The 18,219-nt window shown below is 37.7% G+C and overlaps 1 protein-coding gene across 1 annotated transcript in view; it reads right to left on the bottom strand.

Moving 5' to 3' along the window:
• CHSY3 (chondroitin sulfate synthase 3) overlaps positions 1 to 11,600 on the bottom strand; it is a 269,689-nt gene extending 258,089 nt beyond the window's left edge. The window contains exons 1-2 of the mRNA XM_079145974.1: positions 10,462 to 11,600; positions 7,777 to 8,060 (exon numbers count right to left, since the gene is read on the bottom strand). Coding sequence (XP_079002100.1) covers positions 7,777 to 8,060; positions 10,462 to 11,269 — 1,092 coding nt within the window. The 5' untranslated portion in view covers positions 11,270 to 11,600. The remainder of the gene's footprint in view (positions 1 to 7,776; positions 8,061 to 10,461) is intronic.
• Between the last annotated feature and the right edge of the window lie 6,619 nt (positions 11,601 to 18,219).

The raw sequence follows: 18,219 nt of genomic DNA, 5'->3' as shown, positions 1-18,219 counted from the left end.
GGAACTCTAGGGAACTGTTTGAAACCCTCCTGAACCTCTTTATTGCTCCTTGGGTGGGGATGGTCATCCTCTCCTCTATCTTTGCAGGATTTCTCCAGTTGGTATTTCTGTCTCCTCTTGATTAGCAAAGCAAAAACAGAATCTCACCTTAACCAACAACACAACAGTTGCAATTTAGGTTCTTACCAGAGAAGTATTATCTCAAACTTCCTGTTGGACAGTCTGATCTAAAATACATGCATGATACACAATAGGCATGAAGGTTCTCTGAAGAGAATTCTAACTTTTAAAGTAAAGTCAAGAAATGCATCAAACAATGGTGTACTTGACAAAAATCATATTATCTCCAAGTTGAATTCCTTGTACAGAATTGCCCTTATGTGGTAGCCTGACTTAAGTTGAGGGAAGTTGCATAATCATCCAAGTGAACCACACAATTCAATTTATTACAGATGTGGTACTGAGAATGTGGTCAGCTATATCCCTCAAGGCTCTTTTCTGTCCTATGGAGGAGATTTTACTAGGTCTCAGCATCAACATATGTTATAACTCTCTTTAATGTTAAGAAAGCAAGAAGGAATTCCATATGTTTTTTTTTTCAGATTAATCATATTTTGTGCATTTTCTCTTTTCCTCTGATTTTTCACATTAAAATTTTATTTATTACATTTTATTAACACATTTATTTAAATTTCTTCTTTGCAAATATGAGAATTCTATAAATAAATAACTTTATAGTAAAAATGAATGAAACTGAAAGGCATAAGATAAAGATCAGATACTGTTGATTAATGAAGACACAGCTTTCAAAATTATAAATAGTAAATAAAAGTTTAGAATCTCAATTAAGAAATCTATTTTATTCACCTGTTACTTCTAAAATAGTACTACAGAGTTGTGTATGTATTTTATATTTAATTTAGAAACTTGCAATATATTACTGTCCAATATTTTCAAAAGCAGAGTAACTTTAAATGCTCATTATGACTTAAATTGATTTCTATGTGGTTAAATCCAACTAGAGTGTGTTTAACGGTCATAACTCTAAATAAGAATACTAGGTTTGTAAGGAACTGCAACCCCTCAATTTATCAGTTTACTTGGGTTTCCATCTTATTCAGAAATATCAAATAATGAATCATAAGACTCAAGATACTGATTTGTTTCTAATTTTAACAATTTGTAAATGAAATGTTTCGTTGATACATCTTTGTGCAAAAGAAACATACTATGATCTAAATAAAATGCAATATAATAGATTTTTTGTTTTTTGTTCTTTGACTACTAAGTCACTAAGTAGAAAAGAGCTTAAAATAACTCTTTTCTCAAAATAAAGCCTTTTGGAGACCAAGACAATGAAAGGAACCAGGAAAACTGACTTGGAAATCTTTCAGAAGATTAGAATACTTGTGATCAACTAAAGAGGAGAAAAAGCATTCAAACTTTTAAAAGTAATATAGTATTTATGTTATTATGGAGTTTATTTATAATTGTCTGAATGCAACCTTCTAATTCAACATTTTCCACAACTGTTGGAAATCATCTTCTTGGAAAGCATAAGTTATCACAGCTCAGGTGATCAGGCATCGGTTAGCAATGACAATGAACCACTGAAACCTACAAAATACACAAAAATTATTCTGGTCCTTTCCATTAACCCTGAATGCAATTTTATTTTGTGTGATGAAGAAAACAGTATGGCAGCAAAGGAATTTCATAAAAGCATGCAGGATGATTTCATCTGACAAGTGGGACGGGGGCGGAAAGAGTAGGTGTGAGAAGCTTACTGCTTTAGTAAAGTTAAATTCAAATTGTGACTGAATCAGACCAAGAAAAGATTTTTGAAAGACTGAATTTTAGATCAAAATTCAAGTCTTACACTTTATCACATATATTAATATACTTTGAAAGCATAAACAATGTTCATAATAGAGCAAAACTAGCATTAGAGAAGAGTTATAAAGAACAGCAAGAAGCTAAGAAGGATGAATAGCAGTCCTATGAGAAAAAACACAAATCTTAGCTTTAATCGGTATGTTATGAAGACAGTATATACAGCCTAATTTCTTATGATATGGCTCTCTGGTACTACTTAGAAGCCCAGAAAAAACACTGTTTCCTTTAGTGAAACATCAGAATTTACTAGGATGCCTTTAGCCTTTGGTGGATAAAGAGTGAACATAAAACATTCTGATATTAACTCTTTTTTGCTTTTTTCCCCTTTTGTTACTGGACTTTGAACCCAGAGTTAGTTAAATACTGAGCTACATCCCCAGTCCATTTTACTTTTTATTTTGAGACAGGGCCTTGCTAAATTTCTGAGGCTGGGATTCGAACTTGGGACTGCCCAGCATTAGCCACCCAAGTGATGGGAGTACATGCTTGTGCCATGGTGCCCAGCTGAAGGTAAGTCTTTAAGGAGTAGAACAAAAAAACTGGGTTCGTCATAGGAGGCATTTTGTACCAGTCACAGATAAATATTTTACCAATGCCAAAGTCTGGATTTCTTGAAAGAACATTAAGTTAAAAGAGAGGAATGAAAAGAAGGAGGAAGGAAGGAAGGAAGGAAGGAAGGAAGGAAGGAAGGAAGGAAGGAAGGAAGGAAGGAAGGAAGGAAGGAAGGAAGGAAGGAAGGAAGGAAGGAAGGAAGGAAGGAAGGAAGGAAGGAAGGAAGGAAGGAAGGAAGGAAGGAAGGAAGGAAGGGAAAGAAAGAAAGAAAGAAAGAAAGAGAAAGAAGGAAAGAAGAAAGATTGATTCCTTGATTCCATTTTACAGCAAACATTAGAATGAGAAATATAAACTAGTCTTAAAATGATTCCTTGATAAGTGAGATACAAAACTCACAGGGAGAAGAACAATAATTGAAATTAAAATTATTTTACTACTTGACTATAAGTGTTCTTGCTTCAAATAAAAAAAAAGCAAAACTTTCCCAAATCTGCTCATATGAAACTGAACACAAATGTATGAACAAGTTTTTAACTGTAAGGAATTTCTTATTATTTACTAAAAACATATTTATAATAAAGCATATTATATAATACACAATTTGTGGGACAATTTGAAAAATATTAATGTTCTATAAATTAAAATATTTGAAATATACATTTAATTCTCACTAGAAAATCATTTTATTTCACAGAGAGAATTTTCATTTAATTTGCAACAGAAGGATGATATGATTCAAAAATCAAAACTTTTTTTATCTGACTGGGCCAGGAAGTTAAAATGAAAGTAGAAGGGTAGCCTGATGTAAAATAGGACATGAAGGAAACTGAAGATTGTCTGCCTCTGCTAAAGATATCAAAACAAAAAACAAAAACAAAAACAAAAAAACCTTAAAACACTTGATGTGCCAAACAATGTTTGAGAGCCATATGCAGCCTCCCAAGCTGCCAGCTTGCAGCTCTAGAAAAACAGTAGCCAAGACAGATCTCAACCAAAACTGTGATCCTAGCCAACAGGAGGTGCCAATAAATTCCAACACTCACAGAGAGAATAGAATAGAATGATTTTTTTTCATAAGCATGCTTCAATTAGCACTCTTCTTCACATATAAAATATGAGGTATACATGATTATAACAGTGGCAACTTATGGATTCTGTTGATTATTAATATCATCAACCATGTAGCCTTGAAACCAGGTAGGGAAGAGAGAATCTCAATTAAGACTCTTCAAGTGATCTCAGGCAGACAGTACCACTCTTTCTGAGTCTTTCCAGCAGCCAAAGAGCTCTCTAATCAGAAGACAAGCAGGCCTAACTGTAATCTAGGTGCAACATGGGGCAGGGCAGGGCGGGGGTGGGGGGGTGTGGGGGTGGGGGAAAGCAGTTGGAGAAGACAAAGAAACACAGCAAGAGGCCAATAGGCGAGACATATTTCCCCAGACCACCAGGACTTGCTTGTGATGAAGAGATGGAGTTACACATCATTGCCTCAAAGCCCTGAGGTACATCAAGAGAAGGTTTCAGCTGCCTAAGAGACAAGCCCCTAGGCATTCTTGTGGGTTGAATGCAGAATGGGACACAACTAACTTCATTTCCTACTGAAGATGGAAGCAGAACTCAGCAAAATGGGTCATTGTTGTGGCAATGAATCTAGGAATCTGTATGGCAATTCTTTTTTCTTTATGTAGAGTCGAACCTGTCTGGAATTCCTTAAATATGTATACCACTTAATTTGTTAAATAGCATTTTCCATATAATCTCTTTAAGGTCAGTTATTTAACTTAATGTGGACAGAATAAAATGAATATTTGTAATGTGTTTTTTATAAAAAGACATTCATGTTTCATAGGAAGTTTTACTAGGCTGGGCTCTTCATATTTCTGAAATACTGTAATGTATTCATTTCTTATTCTTTTCCCAAAAAACAACTTACACTTGGAATCTCTAACTGAAAAGTTTATTTTTAGTTTCATATTTTTTATTTAGATGAATCACCATTATCTGTAATGATTAGGTAAGCGAAATCTATGAATCTTTGTTTTATAATATAGTACATAATTTTTCTAGCATTAGGACAGGAATAAATCATATCTATTGACAACTTATTTAGCAACACTAAATAAGAGCTCTATATGGATTATTTCACCATTTCACTTAATCTTCCCTGAAATTTATAAGGCAAACACTGTCACAATTTTCCTTCAGTTGAATTCAATAAAACTTAAAGAAGTAATTTGCCAAAGACAATTAGGCCAACAAGTGGTATAAAGGTGGCTCAAACCCAGTTCAAGTACACCCCTTTCGTGGTCTGCTATACACTCCATTTCACACAATACATTCTTCATACTACATACAATACAGAGAAGGTGAACTTTGACTTAGCTGTAAAGAAAAGGTTTTATAAAAATATTATATATTCAAGGAAAACTGGAAAATCTATGTATTTTAACAATGTATACAATTCTCTTCCCATAAGATCTGCAAGTCTGTTCACCATTTTTAAAAGAACATTTCAGCACGAATATTTCACCTATTACAAACTTGAAAACCATGGATAGACCTTTATTATGGCCCTCTCAACTCTGAAAGAACATCTTTCTGGAGGAGAGGCCAAACAAAATTCTGAAATCTGTGAAGAATATAGAGGAAGGAAATTTAAAATTTTAAGAAAATTCTGTCACAGATGGCTCTTTTTAAAGAAATATGAAAACTCAAATAATGGTCAATACCATAGTTTTTTTTTTAAATCACCAGATGTGAAATTTCCACTTCAGTGAAGATGCCAACCCCAAATGGAATAGATCAATCTTTCTATAAAACGTGAACAGTAATATATATGGTTACCATTTCAACTAACCTAAAATACAAATTAGAAAAGGATATATGGAATCTGCACATGTCCTCCCTTATTTTAGCTATGCCCCAACTGATCTACTCAGGTGTTTCAGGAAACATAAAACACACCCCTCATATTCAAATTCTTGGGTGTAATTTCTTTATATTTTACTTTACTAATTTTATTAACTGATGATGTTTGATATCTTTGGGTAATGAAATTTGCCACTGTTCCTTTAAATAAGATTTTGAAAGTTTGAATTAGGATTAAAACAATGCCTCCTTTAAAATCAATACTATTTAAATAGCACTTTGAAGACCAAATTTCAAATCAGAGTGTTATATGAAAGCTTAATAATACATCAAGCCAGTGTTCTCCTCCCATGCTCCTCTAGGAGATACTTTCTAATACCAGGCAAAATGTTGAAATAAATTATTTTTCACAAATTCTAAAGTCAGTGGTGGACAAGCATCAGTCTAAAAGTTACTCAAAATTTTGTGTTCACAAAGTTACAACCTATAAGACTTAGTTCATAAAAGTATCTAAGATTCCAATTTTTCTAAAGGAGAGGGTGCCCCCTATGATAATACTGCTTCCTTTTAACTAAAACAAATGTCCATATATAAAACACTAAATCAGTTTTTGAGGTTGTAGGTCACTTGAGCATATTTCCAACTCTTGGAGCATGAACAAGTAGACCACCAGATGAATACTGCACTTTCATAGCAGAATCACTGAATACTTGGAAGGAGGGCCATTTAGACATGCTTCTTAAAATTTTATATGTGTTGTTAAGATAAAGAACTTTTTTTTTTTTTTTTGGTGCTGGGGATCGAACCCAGGGCCTTGTGCTTACAAGGCAAGCACTCTACCGACTGAGCTATCTCCCCAGCCTCAAGACAATGAATTATCAAATAAAACACAGTAGTGTGCAAAATAATACCTTCATGTAAACAAAATCAGCTGAATGTCTTTTGTGCATTAAGTATTTGTCTCTCAGAGTTTTATATTAAGAGAAATCTTTTTTATTGAACTTATTCTAAAAACTACCTATTTTAAACTATAATAGTTTATGTTAATTTTTATTCTATAAAGTAGCTGCAGGATAGTTTTATAAAAGAAAAATTACTATTTCATTGTCAAAAGAAATCATCTTAATATGCATAATACATACTGTAAGTAAAGAGATGTCAATAATTTTCACTTTCTATAATAGGTATACAAAATACTTCTTTGAAGCATAAGTACTGTAAAGCATATTACAAAAAGCAAAATTACCTAAAGTGATATCACACTTCTGAAAGAAAAATAAATAGAACTGTATAACTGCAGTATGATGATTTCGTAGAGAACACATTTTCATGAAATTTTTTTTTCTAAAATAAGTAACATAAAAAATTTGAAAAGATAAGCAAGTTCAAATATAATTTATAAAAGTGTGTATTGGGTAGCTAAAATAATATTAAACTCCAAACACCTGAAAATCAACTATACTAAAACTGCTAAATCAATGTTTACTAAGATTATCTTTTAGGAAATCAATTTTAAATAAAATTTTACTTCGTTTCAAACCAACTCCCTAAGGAAAAAATAATCCCAGAAGATATCATAAAAACTAATTACTGCAATAACCAAAGTATCTCATAAAACTAATCACTGCAATAACCAGAGTATTTCATAAAACTAATTCCTTCAATAACATAACACTTCACAACTCAGATTATTTAAATAATGATTGCTGCTCAGATTTGGCACAAGGGCAGACATAAACAGTCTAGTGAACTAGTCAAAATACTAAGAAGTTACATAACACCTTCAGAACTTTTTTCCCCAGATAAGTCATGCCTTTAAGATGCCCAGCAAATGATCAAATAGAGGAATTAAAATGTTGTGAATAAATCTATCATATGAGATACATTATTAGTTCTTCCTGTGCTTTTAAAAATCTTAAATGTCCACTTTCCACTTGAAAACCTTCAAAGAAACTTCAGATTCTAACTATGTAAAAACAAAGAGATGTCATCACGTACTGAAAGAAAGAAAAAGAAAGAAAAGAAAGGAAGAGAAAGAAAGAAAGAAAAAGATAGAGAAAAGGAGAAAAGAAAGAAAAAAAAGGAAAAGGAAAGAAGTGGCAATGGCACGATATCAAATGATAAAAGCTACAATTGAGGAAGGAAAAAAATAGTCCTCTTGTTAGAGATACCTAATGAATATAAACATCAATAAAGCAAATAAAGGAGGATAGTATTTTCAGAGAGGTGACCATGACAATATATCTAGGCTGCTACTTAATGATAAGATCATGTTAATAACAAAGGCTCAGATCAAATAAGAAATTATCCTCCACAATCACCTACATATCCATGAAAGGTTGCTACTGTGACTTTTTTAAACAAATAGAAACAGAGAGAATAAACAAAAACCCTGGCCCAGACTGTGAAATGGCAGAAACCTATAACATATGAACATTTTCATCAGAGTGCAAGGCTTACCTCATAAGACCAGACACATTGAGTTCCACCAAAACGGCGAACACACCTTCCTACTTCCACGTCCTCATGAGTGGTGTACATTTCTCTTAGGCATTCACCAATATGCGGCACCATCCTCCTGAGAACTTCTCGGCTGAAGATCATGCCAGGTCCTCCCATACAGAAGTTCTCCCCTGGCTCCAGCCCCAGTTTTCCAAGCTCTTCAATATTTCCAAGACCAGTCTGTCCCAGGTACAGAGGCTTGCTGCTATTTAGCGATCTAAGAAACTCTTCTAATTTATCACCTACAAGGAGAAAGAAAATAATCACTACTTTCTTTTTTTAATTTCACAATCATTTATAATGTACAAAGTAGAGGACAGAACTTTCAACATTGTTCTTAAATCCCTCCTAACCCTTTAATCTCTGATAACCCTCCTTGTAACAACTGAAAGAGTGAATATCATATTATTTAAAAATTCTAACTCATAGTTACTTATTAAATCTTAATAAGATTTTTATTGACTCATGATCAAGGTCACTGTAAAACTGTAATAAGTCTAACAATGATCACTTTTTCAGTAAAAGATATAATGAGAATATATCCCTGGTATATATGGGATAACAAAAATCCCAGAAATATAAAATATATTCAGTATTGAAATTTAGTGTTGTTTTGACAGACCTTTTCACGTCCGATGATTACTTTTCCTGATAATTAATTTAGTTAGGTGCTGTGTTAAGCAAATCTCAATCATATACAACCCATATTGTTTTAAGGAATGTTTAAATCTAATATATCTTGAAATTTAATATAGGAAGACATCATTTTAGAAAAAAACATTTGGTAAAAATTAAATGATGAATTGATTTCACTCACAGTTGTTAAGTTCACCAGGAAAACAACTGAAAAATAAAATTACACAGCGTAAACAGTTCAAAGCATTTGGCATTCCATAAAGTGATACATCAGAACAAGTTGAGAGTCTCTGTCTTCACATTCTCAGTCAGCATCTTTACTATCAATTTTGAGGAGCTGGGCATCTGCAGTCATTATCTTGATCCCATGCCTGGGTCTCAATGAGTTTCAGCTGACAATTATTGTGTTCTTAATTATAAAAATGTTATCTCATTCTAATAGAAATGCAAAGAATATGGCCTTTCAAAGTTCTGAAGGACAACCTTTTAAAGCATTAAAGCAAATGATAGATGTAGGTGCTGCTAATACATTTTAGAAATTCTCTGGGAAGTTTGACACTTATGCCAGGAAAGCATTGTGACTTTTTAAAATGAGACACAGAAGACAAGGGAATCATAAGACAGTGGAAGCATTTTTCTTTGAATCAATCCTAAATAGTACATATGGAAAATGCAAACAAAGAACACCATTCTTTATTTTTTTGTCCAATTACCAAAATGTCCTATTCCAACCAACATTACAGCAATTTTCCTCCTCTCAACCCAAACTCAAGCAATCTCTATTAACAAAACATTGACTCCTTGTGTCAAAACGTGTCCGTTGGTTTGTTTTCCCTTGCATTATGTGAAAAGCACTATCTGGATCAGGAGAAAGCAATGAGGTTACAGATAGTGAGGCATAAACTAAGGAAGGGCTGCCCCCCTTTGACCAAGAAGCTAGGAAATGTGGAAAACACAGAAACCTCCTTCAGTACAAGTTACTTCCTTTGCGTCCTTCCCCATCTCGGCAACTCTCTGGACTGGAAAGATTGACTCCTGTACTCTACAGAACTTAGATCTGCTGAGTGTAGAAATTCTCTGGCCAGAGCGACCCATACTCTGGGTAAAGGAAAGCGCCTCCTTTAGAACCGACAAAGTTTTCTCGTGCTGTGGCTGCATGTGGTTCTGTGAAGGACTTCCAGTCTCTGCTTATTGCACAGCCACCAAAATACACTGGAAAAGATCCAATACGAGTTCGCGACAGTAAGCCTGGAGCTCTGAGGGTTTGTATAATTCAAACATGCTTTTCCCCTCTTCCCCACCTGACAATACAATAAAACTCCATGGAGTTTTATTGAGATGTAACTGGGGTGGTGAACACCTTGGCGATGCACTTTTGTGGCTGGAAGAAAAGGTGCGCTGGGATTGTGGGATTGCTCAAGGACTCCCAGTGTGCCACAAGTTGTGCAAAAGGGAGGGAAATGTATAGGGTAGGGTCCGAAAGAGTGAACCTCATTCTTCAATCTCAACACCTCCTAAATTGCGCTAGATTCAGCTGAAACAAAAGAGGAATAAAGAACATGGGATCTCCAGCCTGGCTCTGGCCAGCGTCCTGCTACTTGCCTTCTACCGAAGACACGCCCCTCTGGGCAGATTTGGTAAACCACCACCACTGGGGGCTTTCCTAGGAGGGCAGAATAGGAATGGCTTTTGGTTTAGCTCTAAGGTCCCTTCCCTCACCTCACCCGCACAGTAAAGGGTAGGGATGAGCGCCGGGTGGAAACAGCAAGAGTCTGCAAGGCAAATAAAGCTGGACAGGTATGAGGAGGGTCCAGATTGCAGGAGAAGAGGAGGAGCGGGCTAGATAATGGTAGGCGGATGCGAGGGGTGTGGACGGGGGCCGGGGGCTGAGGGAGCGCGGAGCACGTGCTGGAAGAGAAGCTTAAAGGGCTGGGCAGGGGCTGGGGCTTGTTGCAGAGAAAGAAGTCGGGGGGTGGGCAGGTGGGACAGCCGGCGCTGGGAGGTCACCTTTGATGTAGACATCGTCGTCTGCGCGCATGAACCACTCATACTTGTCCAGGTAGTGGTCGTGCATGTACTTGATCATCATGAAGGACTTTTTCTGGGGAGGGTAGGAGTCATCCACCCCCGGCAGCGCGATGACAGGCAGGGGTGGCGGGGGCTGGCCAAGCCCAGCATTGGGTGGTTGCTGACTGGAAAAGAACTCCACGCGGCCAGGGATGAAGCGCGCCCAGGTTCGCTGCGCCGCCAGCGCACGGCTGCCCAGGTACTTCTGCGCGGTCATCACACCCACGTACAGGAAGTCCCGGGGTCTGGCACTCGGGGCGGTGGCACCCCCATCCCCGCTGCCGTTGTGGCTACTCCGCGGCCGGCCGCCTCTTCGCTGACCAGCCGCGCCCCCGTCCTCCTCCTCAGGTTCCCCTTCGGCCGCTGGGGCGCCTGGAAACCCTGTGGCTCCCTCAGGCTCGCGTCCTCGCCGCCGCTGCTGCAGCGGAGGTGCCTGCTGCCAGGGGCTGCTCCGAAAACTGGTAACTCCGGGCGCTGCCTCCGGCATCTGCAGCCCCTGGAGCTCCTGGCGCGCGGGGGGCGGCGACTGCTCCTGCCGCGGCCGGGACTGGGGTTGAGGGAGCAGCTGCTGCGCGCCGGCGCCGGGGCCAGCAGCCGAGCGGCCGTAGTAAGAACAGAGGCTGGAGCCCCGTCTCTTCCTCTCGCTCAGCTCGGCCACCCTGGGGGCGATGAGCCAGGACGCGGCAGTGAAGCCCAGCACCAGCCCCAATGCAACGCTCATCCACGGGCGCCGAGAGCGCACGGCCATCGTGGCTGCCCGGTACACTGGCGCTCGCTGGGCGGCCTCGACGCTGCGCGCGGGTCCCGGGGCTCACACCCGCCCCTCCTCCGCCTTCGAGCCCCCAACCCCGGCCTCAGCACAACGCCTAGGCGCCGACGCCGGCTCGGGGTTCGAGCGCTCGTGGCGCCTCGCCTGCCGTGGGCTGCAGTTGCCTGCCAAGCTCCCTGTTCCGCTCTGGGCAGGGGCTCAGAGCGAGGGTGAGGAGTGAAACTTCTCCCGGCAACGGCTGTGGCGGCGGCGGCGGCGGCAGCGAGAGGAGCTGCAGGAGAAGGAGGAGGAGCAGCGGCGGCGGCAACGCGTCCGCTCCTAGGCTGCCACCCTGTCACTGGCGCGCCTGGCCCCTCCCTCTTCCCTCCTTCCCGAGCCCCCGCCCTCCCTCCCCGCCTCTGCTCCCCGCGCTACCCCGCTCCCAGCTGGCCCGAAGGAGGAGCCACAAGCACCACTGCTGCCAGCCCGGGGAAGCGCGCGGGCCGCGGTATTTCCCCGTCACCCGCCCGTGCACGCCCCTGGTCTGCGCCTGGGTCCTGAGCCGGCCTCCTCTCCGGAAGGAAACGATGCCTGTCGGGCCGCCTCCGGCTTCCAGCGCCGACGCCCCCTCGTCCCTCCTCCCTAGGCTCTTACTCTCCATCCCAGTTCCCGTCCCGTCCCGCCCCTTCGCCGGCCTCCAGACACCAGTGTCCGGAGGCTCCACTGCCCTCCTCCCGACGCTTTGGCTCCGCTGACCTCATCGGCGGAGCTCGGGTCCCTGAGCCCCCAGAAAGCACCTTCATATTCCTCGGGACTCGTCTACCCAGGTCCACAGCCGGTTATGTCCTAGCTTGACCCTTCCCCACTTGCCCCGCCCCAGGTCCGTCTGTCCGCCACTTTGGCGGTTTTTTGTCCTTTTCACGTTGAGCTTACCGCTGCCACTCCTAGCTTTCTCTCTCCACTCCTTGTCCCGCCCACTGCTCAGGAAACCAACCATCTGTCCCAGCCTAACTCCCCTGTCCCAAATGGCATCTTTCATCACCCCTCCCTTAAGCATCACCATCACTGGGTTTTTCAATTCTGAGAGAAATTCAAAATACCTTTTCTGAAAGTCTGAGGGGAGATGAAAGTGAATAGGGACTCAGTCCTCAAAGAAGATAAACGTCCCATGTTCTCCACTTGTTGAATTGGGAAATGGGCTGCCTAATCCTCCCCTCTTTAGCTCTGGTGGTCCCTCATCTAGAAGTAAGAACCATGAACTATTTTCAGTCTTAGCAGAAGGTTGTTGGCAAATGATGGCAAAATGTGGACAAACTCATGGGGTCAATACTCTGAAAATCTAAACTAAGGAAATTCTTACTCAAATGAATTTTATCAGAAAATAAATAGAAGATACAGTTTTTACTCTTGTTTATTAATTTTAAGACAATGACAGGAGACATGTTACCTCTCCAATAAGTGAAGAAAAATCAAATCGTCAGCAATGGAGTCTTAGAAAAGTTAAATTGCATTGGCCAAAAATAATTTAAGTGAAGAAATTACATGAAGATGTGTGACATTTTGATGAAGGTAGCATTTAAAAATTTCTCCCAAATGTGTGTCTATGTCTGAGATACATGTGGCATCCCAAACCCTTGCCTCCTCTTCAAATTTAAGTCTTCTGTTTTATACATCAAAATGAAAGGGATGGTATTGAATGGCATTAGACATAATGGCTCCATCCAGCAAGGTGCTGGCAGCATCCCTGGAACAGCAGGCCTGCCTGGAGCCCTTGGAGGAGTGGTTCTTTCCACACCAGTCACTGGCTGTGCATGAACACGTCTGACTAAATGTTTCATCTGCTGGACAATGAAGCTCCTTTTCCATGTCTAAGTCTTGCCCAGAGACACGTGGGAATAAATATTATTGGACTCTTTCTTGAAGTTGAATTTTAGTTAGATACAAAACTAAGAACAGGAACCTTCTCATTTAAAAATACATTTTCCCAAGAATGGTATAACTCTTCTACAACAGTCTATTCAATAGACCTTCTCCTATAATGGAAATATTCTTTATCACTGTCTGAGAAAGAAGCCACGAGTCACATATGATTATTAAGGACTTGAAATGTGGCTAGTGTAATTTGAGAAAATAAATTTTTCAGTCTTATTTAATTTTAATTAGTTGTGATTTAAAGAACCCCATGTGTTTTAAGGTTGATGATTCCCAAAAGATATGACCAATAATAAAGAACACATAGTCCTAAACATCAGCATACTCTTCACCCCAGTATTCAACTGGGCTCCACTTTAATGGGTGCCTTTCAAGCAATTGATCTACAAAATCATGTATTATCTTTGGACACAAGCAACCCATTTGTAAACTGTTTAAAATATTTGAGAAGAAAGTTCATCTCATTCACTAATTTATTTAAAGATTTGTATTAGAGATTTAACATTAGAGGAGGTTGACAGCTTTAGACATGGAGATGTCAGTAAGATATTTATTGCCTTCCATCATGAAGTTTGTAGTGCAATGGAGCCAGACATTAAACACCACACTATAGTCAAAGTGATTGCACTGTTGATAAGTGGTATGAAGGGAAAATACAGAGTACTCTGAGAGACTGTGTAAAAGAGCTTCTAGATTAGTCTGGAAATCAGAGAAGGAACCAGGAAGACATTGAAATAAGGCAAAGTATTGAAGTGATTGATGTTTGATACTAGCTGGATGACCCTGAAAAATGCCTTAAATTCTCTGAGTTTTAGATTTCTCATCTATAAATATATTTCTGTGAAAATTTATTTATTAAGATATTAAATGTAAGTGCTTAGTATAGCGTACAGTTTGTTGGAGATACAGGAAATATTAGTTCTCATTTTCCAATCCTTCCCTTCGTGATAAAATTCTTAGTTATACTCTTGGTTTTTTTAAAAAATATTTCATCCTTTCATTTGTTTAAAAAATATTTACTTAGTATCCACCATAAACCAGGTACTCATAAAGAAACAGGACTAGACAAAATAGATAAGCCCCAGAATTCCCAAGGCTTACATTATACTAAGGGAAGATTACACACACATATATCCTCTTACATGTGTGAAATATATTTATATAAATAGAAAAATCAACATATATTTTGGATATGTGTTTTCAAAAAATAGAAAGGGACAGTGTATTGGAATATACCTATATTGAATGAGATCATTTAAAATTGGTCAGGGAAGTTCTTTCTCATAATTTTATCAGAGAACTGGAAAAAGGGAGTAATCTAACCATGAGAATATCCAAGGGAAATTTTCCAGGAAGAGGAAATAATCAACACAAAATCTTTTAGACAGTCAGGGCATATTAGGGACAGAAGAAGCCAATGTAGTTTGGGATAAGAGGGAGCTGATGACAGACAATTTAGTAGTTCAGAGTTGTTAAATCAAACTTTAATGTGAGCCACCAATGCAAGATGTATAATTTAATAGTTTTTGGAAGCCACTTTAATAAAGTAAATGGTGAAATTAATTTTGATACTTTCAAATTAATATATCCAAAAATCATTATAACATGTTATCAACATAAAACTAATACTGAAGTATTTTACATTCTTTTTTATGGGCACTAATTTTTCAAAGCCATTGTGTGTCTCATGCTAACAGCAAATCTCAATTCACATTACCTGTGTTTCAGAAGATCAATAGATTCATGTGGCTGGTGGCTACTGAATTGAACAGTGCCTACTCAGAGCCTTGAATACATATGTAAAGATTTTGCTTTTTATTCTGAGTGGTAAAAAAGGTGTTGTATAGAATAGTTTTTAAAATATTTTACAATAGGATTGCTCTTCTTATATTTTATGGGCTTACTCTAGTGCCTATGTGGAGAAACAAACTAGGGTAGAAAAGAAGGGAATCAGGAAAGCAATATTCAATTACTTCAATAAAACATTACTGAAGTAACCCTGCCCTTTTGAGATAGAAGAAAAACAAACATCCTTTTCTTCTTCCCTCACCGAGTCTATGCCTCTTTCTCATTTGCAATAAGTAAAAGTCTTGGAAAGGTTTTGTTTAATGTGAGATTATTGATTGAGATTCCTGAAGTTACTTATTTGGTATTTCCCAGTGAGTGAAATAATTTTCTCATACTTTGATTTTGAAGATGTATAAATTTTCGGGTAGATAACTTTCTGGGCAATCTCTACCAAGGACTGTTTTTTAAAAAATTTTTAAGTAATAAAGTCTTGAAAGAATTTAAGAAAAAAATTCATTTGGATAAGAGATGCATTGAGAGATAAGTTTGTATGGAAACTATCACTGCAGGAGAAGAATGATAATTACATACCCAAATATATTCACATCTGTATACTGTAATTAAGAAGAGAATACATAAATATAATTGTTATTCTTATCTAAACAAGAACGTTTGAGTAAGTAAACTTGTGAACCACTTCACAAATTGTTCCTTCTATTTCATTGGTAAGGCAATGCTCTTTCTTTCCTCACTAAACTTTACGATTCTCCAACTCTAGAATTAACTTGAGACATTCTTTCTTTGATGCAATAATACAAGTTGGTTGAAAGTTGAGAATGATGAATTGTCCTGCAGTTTAATTTTGTGTAAATGAACAGCATACCCTAAAGAAGTTTTAAGATGCTAATGTATTAAGAGATTCAAATTAGATTCAGGGATAGCTGTAATTGTTTACATTATATTTGTCTCTCTGAAGATTAATTCCTGCCATTTCCTTTCCATATCCACAAATGCAAGCACAAAAGTCAAACTTGTATTCCTAGAATACAATAGATATGGATGTTACAATAGAAAAGCAGTAACTACACCTAAAATTATAATAGTTTACAATGCAGCAAAACTGGTTCCTTATTCACCCCCACCCCGTCAAATCTTTTAACAATTTGAAGTTTATCTATATTTGCTATTTTTGCATATAAATGGAGCAGAAGCCATTGAAACTTGAGAGTCATCGGATTCATGTATAGCTCATCCTATCAGGGTTGGGTTGATTCCTGGCCTCAGAATGACATTAATGTCAAACGCCTGAGACCAAGTCTACCACAACAGAGAACCCTTTGGCAGATTGCTCTCAGGGTACTACATTGAGTATTTTAACTGATTGGCAAGAGTTATCATAACTTTAAAATCACAGAAAAAAGTACAAACGAGTTTAAAGGGAGGGATATCACAGTTTGATCACTTGTGAAAAGTGAAAATAAATATTTAGAGAAAACATTCAACATATGCATCTGTTAGGGAGTATAATCATGTTTAAGCTGATACAGATACTTGGATTCAGGATTTTATTGAGCTACATTGAATATTATTTTTTCTTGACAGATCAAGGCTGAGTTGATTTCATTTGTGTGAAGCAACTGTGGCATCTAGTGGTTAATAACCATAATGGTAATTCAGTTTGTTTCTGAGGGATAAATTATGCTATAAGTATTTTTCCATATTACCAAGGAATATTATAACCATAGCAATACAGTGAGATAGCCATTTGATTATATTTTATTTCTTCAGAAATCAGCACATGAGGAGATGATCAAGGTAGATGTACTAAAGTAAGAAAAGGTAATTGTTTAAAGCAGATTATAAAACCTGCTAAGTTTCAGGACCTAATATTAATCTATATTTTGGTAATCACCATGAGAATGTCATAGTTATTTTTTTACCCTGACTGGAAATTTGATGCTGTGAAGAGATTTTTAATTTTTTTATATGTGGTAATGGTATTAAAGATATGAATTTTTAAAGGAACCCTTATTTTCACAAATTCACATTGTAATTTTTATAGATGAAATGGTATGATGTCTGGGGTGCCAATAAAATGGGATGGAGTGTGGGCTAAGCAGATGTTGGTGTGTGAAGGCTGATTCCCCGGGCATTGACTAACAGTAGGTTGGGTGATAACCTTTGGATAAATGTGTAATACTCTATAATTAAATATTTTTAAAAGTATTTTATTTATTTAAGTTTAGCATACATTCAACATTTATTTTCTATAGCTTTATCTGACCAAGAGAAGGTCCAATGTTCCAGAGGATGAATAAGAAGATCCCTTGAGTAGAAAATGAGACCACTGCTGTCACTTAGGGTCAAGTGGTGACCATATCAAAACCAAAACTTCCACTCCCTCCATACTCTTTGGCCCAATGACAGTCTCAGACATAAACAAAATGCCCAGTCACTCTTTTAAAAATAAAGAGGCACTATTTACAACTTGAGGATTTTCTTCAACTAGTAATAGTCTGTGATTCAGCAGGGAACAGAAAAAGTTTTAGAGTTCTTAATCACTGATCTGAATGTATTCTGAAAAAGTTTTTACTTTTAATTTTCTCCTTTCACTACTCTCCTAAAATATTAAGAAACTCCAATTCAGTATTTTCTACCTTAGAAAACTTAAAATGCACAGGCAACCTTTCTTTTTTTATTTAGTTTTCGATCACTGTGGATTACTTGCTGCTGAATAGGAATATATTATCCACCTATTTAATATAAAATTTTTACTATACATTGAAAAAAGTAAAAATAGGTGAAATTAATCTGAATAATATATTTTGTTTTACTAATATATCTAGTCCTATTAAGCCTAAAGCACACTTTTTAAGTAACAAAAACGTGGATTGTAGAATGTTTACAGAATTCATTGGCCTGCTTTCATAAGAATAAATATGTTATATACTGATATATAAAATGTGATACATATGCATGCATGTGCTATTGTATTTCTTCATAGCCACACTATCATTACAAAATAAATATCATCACTGTTAATAAATTTCAAGTTATTTTACTAGGATGTAGGAGAGTTTTGGTATCATATCTCTCAACTGATTGTCAAGTGGACATACCTTGGATGTAGCAAATTGAGTAGTCTAAGATTTTGTGCCTTCAGTGAGGCAGGTATACTTTATGTTTTACTTTAAGACTGCTGCATTTAAGTCATGCATATAGCATGGGCT

The sequence above is a fragment of the Sciurus vulgaris genome (genome assembly GCF_902686455.1).
Source record: "Sciurus vulgaris genome assembly, chromosome: 6".
Classification (NCBI taxonomy): Eukaryota; Metazoa; Chordata; class Mammalia; order Rodentia; family Sciuridae; genus Sciurus; species Sciurus vulgaris.
The sequence above is the reverse complement of the archived record's forward strand: the minus strand, read 5'-3'. Positions and strand labels throughout refer to the sequence as shown.